General features: G+C 33.9%; 1 protein-coding gene across 2 annotated transcripts; it reads right to left on the reverse strand.

Annotated features, from left to right (window-relative positions):
- Positions 1 to 6,500: 6,500 nt before the first annotated feature.
- Positions 6,501 to 7,358, reverse strand: LOC120781913. Of its 2 annotated transcripts, none has more exons than XM_040114097.1 (4): positions 7,155 to 7,358; positions 6,884 to 7,095; positions 6,699 to 6,824; positions 6,501 to 6,589 (listed from the first exon to the last, which is right to left on the reverse strand). In XM_040114097.1, the coding sequence occupies exons 1-4, from the start codon at positions 7,228 to 7,230 to the stop codon at positions 6,569 to 6,571; spliced, it is 435 nt and encodes a 144-aa protein (XP_039970031.1). In that variant the 5' UTR covers positions 7,231 to 7,358; the 3' UTR covers positions 6,501 to 6,568. The 2 variants fall into 2 exon arrangements, with proteins under 2 accessions (XP_039970031.1, XP_039970030.1); XM_040114096.1 differs by having other exon boundaries at positions 6,684 to 6,824.
- Between the last annotated feature and the right edge of the window lie 2,933 nt (positions 7,359 to 10,291).

The raw sequence follows: 10,291 nt of genomic DNA on the forward strand, positions 1-10,291 counted from the left end.
CAGATAAGAACTCAAAAATACTTAGTTTTGGTATAGATATCTCAATTATTATATCAATATGTATCTTAATTATTTTTATATACCTCTTTGAGAATACAAAAACATATATTCCAAATGTACAATTAAAAAATGAAACTACTATAAAAAATCCGGCAAAGATAATATAATTTCGTCGGAGCCTCAAACTAACGGTGGGGGTGTTATAAAGAATACTATTTCCAAAGAATTTTAATACGAATATTTATTAATTGAGTTTTCCAAAGAATTGTTTGTCCAAGTGTTAACAAAATGTACCATTAATTCCTAAAAATTTTAATAATTTGTATTTATTGTTCATTCAAGTGCACTTCCGCTAACGAAAATGCAACAGTTAACAAAATGTATAATAACTTTATTATTATTAATTGTATTACTTTGCAAAATGCACAAGACACATTTCCTGAGAATTTTTATGCAAACATTTATTTTTAAGTTGTTGCAAGAAAGCAAAATATTAGTATTTAAGAAAGCACGAAATAAAACGGAAGGCTGATTATCGATTAAACCTCCAACCCAGTTGTTTTATTTTTAGCGGCCTTTACACGGTCACACATGCTCGCGAACATGGCATGATGCAAAAGTTTGACGTTTTCGTTTACACGGTCATGCATGTGCGTGAACTTCATTTTTGTTCAGCTTTCAACGAGTAAACATGGCACGCGCATTAGTGGCAGCTATTCTGATTGAAGAAATTTTAGAAATGGAGGAAGAGGAAGAAATTGCAAAAAAATGGCAAGAAAAAACGAATTTGGGTGCAAGATTGGCGTAAGAAAAGACCAACACGCTCGCATACAAATTTGTTAAAAGAATATCTTGCCCAAAGCATTACAAAAACTTTCTTTGCATTCTTTTTCTTTCCAAAATTGCTCGTTCATGCGCGACACCATTCCCGTACGCTGTCTTTTTTCCGACTGAAAAAATACACTGCGTGCATCATGCAGCCCTTTACACGGTCACACATGTGTGACACACCAGCAGAAAAATTAAACAAGTTTAAAAACTTTGAACATGCGTGACAAGCATGTTTTTTCCCTTTACACGATACAACTTGGTGTGATGTCACACATGCTGTCACGCATGATCAGCCATTACGTGACCAAAACAGCAGACTCATATTTTGAGTCTGTTGGAATGTGCGGTACACCCACACATTGGGGCAGACTCGAGTTGCTGATCTGATGGACTGAGTCAGACTGATTCTTGCTACAGAATAGAAAGCAACGTTTTAATTCATAACTCGCGCATATATGTACATATGTATGGGAAGTTGCACTGTGGGTAATAACTATAAAATTGTCTAACAATTTTAAGTTTCTTTGTAACTACTATAAACTTATAAAATGTGAGACAAATAACAAAAAGTATAATAAATATTTTATTTTAGTAATATTTTTTTTAATATGTCTTTATAACAGCATTTAATGTAGTTTATTTCACATAATAATTTCTATGTTTGGTTTAATCTCATTTGCTGTAGCTACTCGCATAATTGTACCAAAATTTAAATCAGATAACCTACTTCTTATTTTATGTTTGTTTAATTTCATTTTTAAATAAAATTGTTCACAAGTGTATGTGCTTCGAAACATAGATATAATGTTCGAAGCAAAAAGTTTCAAACCAGGTAATTTCTTTAAGCTTCCTTATAAAAAGTAATTTCAATAATAACTTCAGGTTATGAACCACTGTTCCTTCAAACGCATATACACAAATGAATCTTATAAGAGCGCAATGTAAATAATTACCCAACAACGCTTTTACCGCCCGCTTATAGCACAAACAGTGGAGAACGTAGAATCGTGGCCCGACTCAGCTGATACGACCTATCTTATGGGCGCGCAATGTATATGAACAGTGAAAAATGTTACTCTCTTCGACGTAGGATGCCGTGAGCATTCAATAATTATATAAATATAGTAATTATCAACTTTTATAATTCAATCTGTTCAATACGTTCCAATATATTTGAAATTTTCTTAAAATAACTCAAAATCAGAGTCGAATGGTATTATTTATAAAATAGAATAAATAAATAATTTCTACGGTAAAAGCAGAACTAGTCAAAAACGCTACTCCCTTCCTTCCTTTTCTTTCCTTAGCGAGCAAAATTTGTGAACAGTTGAGCCCGTGGTAAAAACGCAGAAATCAGCCATCTTTGTTTGTTTTCATTTGAACAATGTTGCCATTGCCATTGCTCAATACGCATATGTATATGGTTTTGTACACATCAATGTTTTCAATTACAATTTTTATAATATAAAATATCAAAACTGAAAACAAACTGTTAAAAATAGTTTACATATTGTCTAAATATGTAATAAATTTGTTTATCGATGAGTACCAACCACCCAATTTAAATGATTCCACTTGCACTCACATTCGCGAGAGTATTTAAAAAGAAAAAAAAGGTTATTTGTTTAAAGGGTACAATTTATTTCAAGTTCTCGTTTATTTACAATACAATGTTTTTTTGAAAATATATCGCGTCCAATCGAGGTAGAATGCGTTGTATCGCTGTAAGTCGGCGCAGGCGGAACGATGATGATCGAAGCAAAAAAGAAGGAAAATCGCGGCGCAGTGTAGAAGCGAAAGTTGAGAAGCCAATTGCGTAGACGAATTTAATGTTGAATTGTTTAGGACACAGGTGTGGGGAGTTGCGTTGAAGTGGCAACAGCTATGGTGAATTGCGGTGGCGTATTAGGGTGCGCCAGTGTTTCCCAGGTTGAGTGAGGGGGGAGGCTTAACTCATTTAAACATCCTGAGCCCCCTAGGCGAATATTTTGCCTAGTATTCCAAACATATGTTGTTGCACGTATTTCGCCGTACTGCTGATGGAGTAGCATGGATTTGACAGCAAAAGTATTCAATAATGGCGGTGTAATATTGTCATATTTATTCGTGTATGTGGAAAACAGCTTTTGGTTTCAAATATATCACATGTAAATATTTGAATATGAATTTTAAAATGCAAATAGATGCTTAAGAGAAGCAACTTTAATTTGCGGGTTATTTATTAGTTGGTTTTTCTGTGTTATTGGCAATTGTTGCATTTTTTTATGATATTTAATTTATGATCGGCTTATGAAGGATAGTAACGCCTGGCCACGCCTGGCTCAGATATGGCCAGAATGGGTACTCCTTAGCTCTGGAATTAGGACTGTGACAATAGAGGGATCTTGCGAGAGAATGGCCGTGAATTGCGAACGGCTTCATTTCGAATTGTATCGTGGTAATTGCTAGCTACTTTTTTTGAAGAGGAATGTTAAAATTTGACAACAGATTCCCATCCCCTACCCTTATGAGGAGCGCTTATATAAGAACGATAAGAACGACCTTTGCTTTTTGTAAGTCTAGGTGCGTCACACTATCGCATTGGGCATATGGTGCTCGTTGAACCTTAATTTTGTATAAGATTTTATTTATTTTGAACTTTGTAACTGTGTTATATTTTATGTTTTTATGTATGCACTAATTTGGCGTTTAGTAGCTCGCCACCGTTCTAGGATCTGTTCAGATTTTTTTTGTTTTTTCATTATTGGCGAAAGCCATCCTGCGGGGTCGAAAAATTGTGTATGCCTTTAATATAGGAGGAAGTTTCCCGATATCTCGAAATTTCCTTAATTGTGAATTAAGGTATTAATTTTGTTTTTTCTCAACTTGAGTTGTCATAGTGATAATTAGTCCACTTTGTGTATCGCTGGGCAGCGTTTGAGCCTTTTGTGCCTTTGAGCAACATGGTGTCTCTTGGCAATTTTTAAAATTGTGGATTTCGCGATTTGCTTTTGCTAAACCCGTGGTTCCTTTTGTGTAAGCGCTTCTTTGGAGTAAGTTAGGATATCTGCTGTAATGAAGCATTGGAAGGTATCTTTTGGGACAATGGAAGCAATTAAATTTGGTTTTGCCATTTTTGTATGTATGCGCATGTGACAGACAATTTGTGCAAAGTATTTTTGACCTGACAAAATCATTCTTAACTTTTATGCTTTTAAACCTCTCGCAAGGTTTAAGTTTTTGCCCTCTTTTACATAGTTCCCATGACGTAGGTTTCCTTGTTCAGATGTGAACGATTGCGTTTTGTGAAAGTTTTTGTTCACGAGTAAATTGTTTTTGTTACTAACTTATAGACCCCAAGTTAAGCTTCCATTTTGGTCGTGTTTAATGTTCTTTTTTCTGATTATTTTTTCTTCTAACCTTTCCGCAATTTCATATTGGGTGGAGAGAAAATCTTTCATTTGTTGCCACGTTGAGCACTTTTTTCGTGATGAGAGCGATTGCTCCCATAGAAGTAACGAGTTTTCTGGTAATGCTGCGGTTTACCAGAATAGGGTCTTAGTTTCTGTGGGAATATTTAGTGTGGATTGTAGTCTTACAAATTCTTCACTTGTTTCTTTCTTGATTTTAGGCAAGTTTAATAGTGTCGTTACTTGTTTATCGACCAGTATTCTTTCATTTTCATATCTCGCTTTTAGAGTTTCCCAAGCCAAATTGAAATTGTCGTCATAAAGAGCGAACTGTTTTACTATGAGGCCTGCTTGACCTTTTGTCTTGTATCGGAGGTGATACAATTTTTGTGCTTTTGATAATTCTGGATGGTTGATATAAACGGCTGTAAATATGTCCCGGAAGGACGGCCATTCTTCATAACCTCCATAGAATGTTTCTGTGTCACATGCGGGCACCTCGAGGTGGATGCCTGAACTTGCATTTTGACTGTCTATTTGTGGCAGCTCTACTCTACTGTGCGGAGTAGGTGCAATTGCTTGAATGAGCTTTAGTTGATCGGAGATCATAGCTTTTGTTTTTTCGAACTAGTCTAAGCAGTTTTCGTATATGGCGAAAGCAGATAATTTAAAATTTTGTGGTATATCTGAATCGTCAGAATCTACAATGGCATCATGTGCCGTTTGGAGGCGAGTCCAAAAATTTTTAAGTTTTTGACCTTTTATTTCTAATAACGATTCAGAGTTTTCGTGAATCGGTGAGGAGGCAAATCTAGTGCAGTATCTTGTTAAACTGTCACTTTCTGAAATAAATTTAGCAACCTGTTTTGGGCGTGTAGCTCCTGCAGGTGTATTTAGATTATTGTTGTTGTTAACCATTTTTGCAAAATAATATTGTATTATTAGACTCTCGCAACAATGTTGCTAAGGAGAGTATTATAGTTTTGTTCACATAACGGTTGTTTGTAAGTCCTAAAACTAAAAGATTCAGATATAGGGTTATATATACCAAAGTGATCAGGGTGACGAGTTGAGTCGAAATCCGGATGTCTGTCTGTCCGTCCGTCTGTCCATCCGTCTGTCCTTTCATCTCTCCGTCCGTCCATGCAAGCTGTAACTTGAGTAAAAAATGAGAGATGAAACTTGGTACACGTATTCCTTGGCTCCATAAGAAGGTTAAGTTCGAATATGGGCAAAATCAGCCAACTGGCACGCCCACAAAATGGCGGAAACCGAAAACCTATAAAGTGTCATAACTAAGCCATAAATAAAGATATTAAAGTGAAATTTGGCACAAAGGATCGCATTAGGGAGGGACATAATATTTTCTTAACACCCTGATGACATGTACGAAATATGGGTGAAATCGGTTCACAACCACGCCTTCTTCCAATATAACGCTATTTTGAATTCCATCTGATGCCTTCTCTGTATAATATATAGTACATTAGGAACCAATGATGATAGCGGAATAAAACTTTACAAAAATACGGTATTTGAAAAATATGTAAATGACGTATAATGAAATCTCGATTATCACTTTATCATGCGAGAGTATAAAATGTTCGGTGACACCCGAACTTAGCCCTTCCTTACTTGTTTTGAACCTTTTATTTTCTTTTGAGGGAGAGAGGTATTTGAAAAAGTTATTTTCCCTTATGTACATATATGTTCATATGTAAATAAATATACACTTTTACAATTAGAACCCTCGTCTAATACCCAGTAAACAATCTCGTTTGTAAATAAACTTAAAATAAACTTACACTGGTAAACCTTTTCGTTACAAAAAGTTTACGTTTTTCATTACAAAACAATTACAAAAGACTTGTAAAGAACCAAAACGTTACATTACTTTGGGCTTTTTCACATACTTGTAAAATCGCTTATTTTTAAACTTAAAAGTAAGCCTTTATTAAATTAATATGCAACCGCTTGTAAGTTTTTTTTCAAATGTATGTATTTGTAAACGTGTTGTAATGATTTATGTAATGGTAGTAAAATAAATCGCATGATATATTTTTAAAGATATATCATTAGTTTCTTTATTAGTTTTAATTCATTTAATATTATTTATTATATATACTTACATATGTACTTATACTAAAAATTAAAAAAAATTCTTGATAAGTTAAGTTAATCTTATACTAAAAATTAAAATTTAAAAAACAGTCTTTAAAAATGAAATGATAGAAAAATAGTTAGGTAAAATAATTAATTTGCTGCATTTTGGTGCTTTCGTTTTTGTCTATTTTTGGCAAACTGAAAAATCGTCTTGGTGCCACTTATATATTCAGTGTCATTGCCCTTCACTTCATGTAAGAAGACATCTGAAATTTAAGTTAAAAATATATATAAGTATATAAGTACACATATAAAGTTTATTAAGTTTTATTATTAAGTAGCTCGGATAGCCATAGATACTTTTAAGACGCGGACAGGTTTTTTGTCTGACGTTCCACTCCAAGCAAAATGTTGAGCACATTCATCGGATACCAATGAGCGCCAAGCTGTTCTGACGAATTTCGCTCCTGTGTATTTAATATTTTGCATAAGTTCCGATTTCTTCAAAAAAAAGGAAATTGTAAAATTGGCTTTCAAACAGTCAATAATTATTTACTTACAAATTTAGCATATTCTTCATCCTTCTGGAGTAAACTCTCCAATTCCATAAATTGATCGACTGTGTTTAAAGGTTCCGCTGGCATAATCTTTTTTGATGGAACATTGTCTCTGCTATTCCTCAACTCTGCGATATCACGCCGCAAGCTTCTTACCTCCTCGACGATTCTCCCCATAGATTTGGTTACAGCTGCATCAATGGTGCTTTGAATTGCTGCCAAAAAACATTTTCATTAAAAAAAATGTTTCAAATAAATAATTGATATTGACTACCTTCTAAAAATGTGGGATTCAGTGTGGTTATTTCCGTTTTGGTTGATGGATGTTTCAAATTGCAAATGCACTCCATCGGTATTTGTTTGGGCTATTGGTTCTTGGGAGTTGTATGTGTATGATTTATTGGCGGACATTATGTGAAACTAGAGGAAGAAAGGAATGTGAATCACTTTTAAAGTTATGTAAATAAAGTACTTTTATTATTTTGGTTAGGATAAGGGAACTTAAAACATTTGAAAAAGTTAAGCTGTTTGTATTATATATATGAAATACTGATGATTATAATTTTTTGAATCAAATTGGAGTCCGCTGGCAATAAGATCATTCATTTCATCAACAAAAGGTTTTAGATATTCATTAGCAGATATTGGATGAGAACTACCGGCAAAAATTCCAACAACTAACACAGATTCTGTACCATAAATATTTATCAGAATTGGCCACAAATTTTTCTTTACACTTTTAGATATTGGTAAGCCATCTACATTTATATTTAATGCTACATCACTTGAACTTAGTGAATGTAATTTTGTTTGAAGAAAATCTGCTAAACAATCTTTAAGACCATAATGGAAATATTGCCCTTTATTTAAGAAAGTAGTAGGGGCGTCGGTTGGAGTTTTTTTTAATGTGCGAACATCCTTTGGTTGTCCAGGAATTTTAGTGCCTAAAATTTTTAAAAGCTTATTTCCCAAATCCTTTGAAATTTTGATTCAATAACCCATGATGTAAGTTCATCTATGAAGATATCAATTGGTGGCTGATGCTCATAAAATTCTGAAGGACTTAACTCATCTGAATCAGAACTTGATTCACTCAAATTTTGTTCAATTAGTTGAAATTCACATTCATCCCTCCGCGGCGGGGAAGAAGTGGATAGGATACCCTTTTATATTGTAAAGGCCTTTTTTATTTTATTTTATTTATAACACTTCTAAATAATACTTATATGTAAGTAATTTTTCAATTAATTATTTTTAGTTATTAACTTTTCCACTGTTTTATTTAAAACGCACGTCTTTACATCTCAAAAATCCAATAATTATGAACTACGATCACTCAAAAAAGGAAAAACAGTCGTCAGAGAGTCGGCGAAAAAACTAACGGGAAATGGTAAACGGTTGGTTTACTTTTTGTGTTTACATGTAAACCGATTTGCAATGTTGCATCATAAGATTACATTTATGTTTGTAAGTAAACGTTTTTTCAACGCATTTATTTTAAACTTACAAATATAAGATAAGTAAACTTATAATTAAACTTATTTCTCACATTTGTAAGTAAGTTTACTCAGATAGATAACTTTATTTTAGCGCAGATTTACGAAACATTTACGCAATTGTTTATTGGGTATGTATTAAAGATATATTTATATAAATGTATGTATGCATATATATTTTGCACTTGGCAATTATGCATATGTACATAAGTATGTAATATGTATAATGAAATATATAATGAATGTTTCCACTAAATAAGTATATGTATATGCATATATGTATGTAAGTGTACTTATATTTATTTTGTTTGTGTTTTTGTCTTTTAGTTTATGAAGGACTTGCGATTTTTCCTTTGCTTACTTATTATATACAATCCAGCTTACTGCTTTATTAAGCAGAAAGGTTTTGCCGGAAATTTTTCGCAAGTAATTGCTCGGATATTAGTTGCTTTTAGTGTTTTGAAAACACAAAGATAAGCTCTTATGCTTTTTATATATTTAGCATACATTACCTTAAGCGATAAATAGGTAGGTATTTTTTTTTTTGCCGTTAATGCGGATTTTAATTACAGGTATTATATCAAATAACACTGCAATTTTGGGCATACATACATATGTGTATATATTAAATTAATAATATGTCCTTTATTATATGCTCACTGTGGGGATAATGTGGCTGTATCTAGCAAAATTCCTGTGCTCCTCTCCAAACTGTTTCCAGCTGGTATGCCTCGTAATGTTGTTTGTGCATATATCTGTCTGCGTTTATTCGGGCCTCTGATGTCTCCTTCTCCTTCGCTTCCAGTTGGTTGTCTTTGGTTTAGCGTTTTTTTTTGTTTATTTTATGTTGTTTTAGATTCGCGCCCGATTAATTTGTTAGTTTATATTTTATATTTAGGTTTCGCGCGAGTTAACACCCAGCCATCCATACATGACTCGCCTAGAAATAAGCCAATACCACATCACGCATATACAACGTGATCAACACACAAACACATAGAAGGATATCATCATACATGAATGTACAGTCACAACGTGATCAACATACAAACGCATAGAAGGACATCATCGTACAAGAATGTACAGTCACAATGTTATCAACACACAAACACATAGAAGGACATCATCATACAAGAATGTACAGTCACAACGTGATCAACACTCAAACACATGGAAGGACATCATCATACAAGAATGTCCAACAAGTAAACAAGCATGGCATCATCCAAGATATCACGCCACCGGAATTAGCCAATCAGAAGCCGACACGAGCTGCCTGCACTACTATAAAAGAATGACGCGCATACAACACTTGTTCTCAGTTTAAATATAATCATAAGCACAGCCGGTAGTATATTATTGTTCATGGTGTAAACTTATACACATATATTTGAATAAAAAAACCTTGGAGGAATCCAAGGAAAATATATTTCTATACAATAACTAAAGATTATTCTTAATTGGCGCCCGAGCAGGGACCGGTCAACAAAAGGATTCAGTGAATAAAATCCTTCGCGACTTAAATAACGAAGAACTCAAAATAAAATTCAAGTTTATGAAAAGTGGTCCAACAGAAGAAATCTTTAAAAAATGGCACAGGCACAAACGGAAATCCAGGCACTTCAAGCTATGGTTATGGACTTGCAGAGAAGATTCGCCGAAGCTCAAATAACCGCTGCACCAGTGGAAGAAGCACACGACGAAGTCTGCACATACTCAGACCCAAAAGAAGTTGATTTAGGACTCTTAAAGTCAGCAATAAACAATTTCAGCGGAGACTACCATGAGTATAGAAACTGGAGAAAACTGGGCACAACTCTGGGAAACGTGAAACCATTCAGGGGACAGAATATATACACGGAAGCCTTAATCTTGCTCAGGGGAAAGATTACAGGAAGAGCCGCACAAATGCTCA

Source organism: Bactrocera tryoni, unplaced genomic scaffold (assembly GCF_016617805.1).
Source record: "Bactrocera tryoni isolate S06 unplaced genomic scaffold, CSIRO_BtryS06_freeze2 scaffold_703, whole genome shotgun sequence".
In the NCBI taxonomy this organism is placed as follows: Eukaryota; Metazoa; Arthropoda; class Insecta; order Diptera; family Tephritidae; genus Bactrocera; species Bactrocera tryoni.

Excerpts from the sequence above, each read along its gene's own strand:
- LOC120781913 (XM_040114096.1), bottom strand. The coding sequence starts at position 7,230 with ATGGAGTGCATTTGCAATTTGAAACATCCATCAACCAAAACGGAAATA. Across the intron at positions 6,825-6,883 it reads ATGAAGAATATGCTAAATTT|AAATCGGAACTTATGCAAAA; the intron begins GTAAGTAAATAA and ends TTTTTTTTGAAG. Across the intron at positions 6,590-6,683 it reads AACCTGTCCGCGTCTTAAAA|ATGTCTTCTTACATGAAGTG; the intron begins GTATCTATGGCT and ends CTTAAATTTCAG.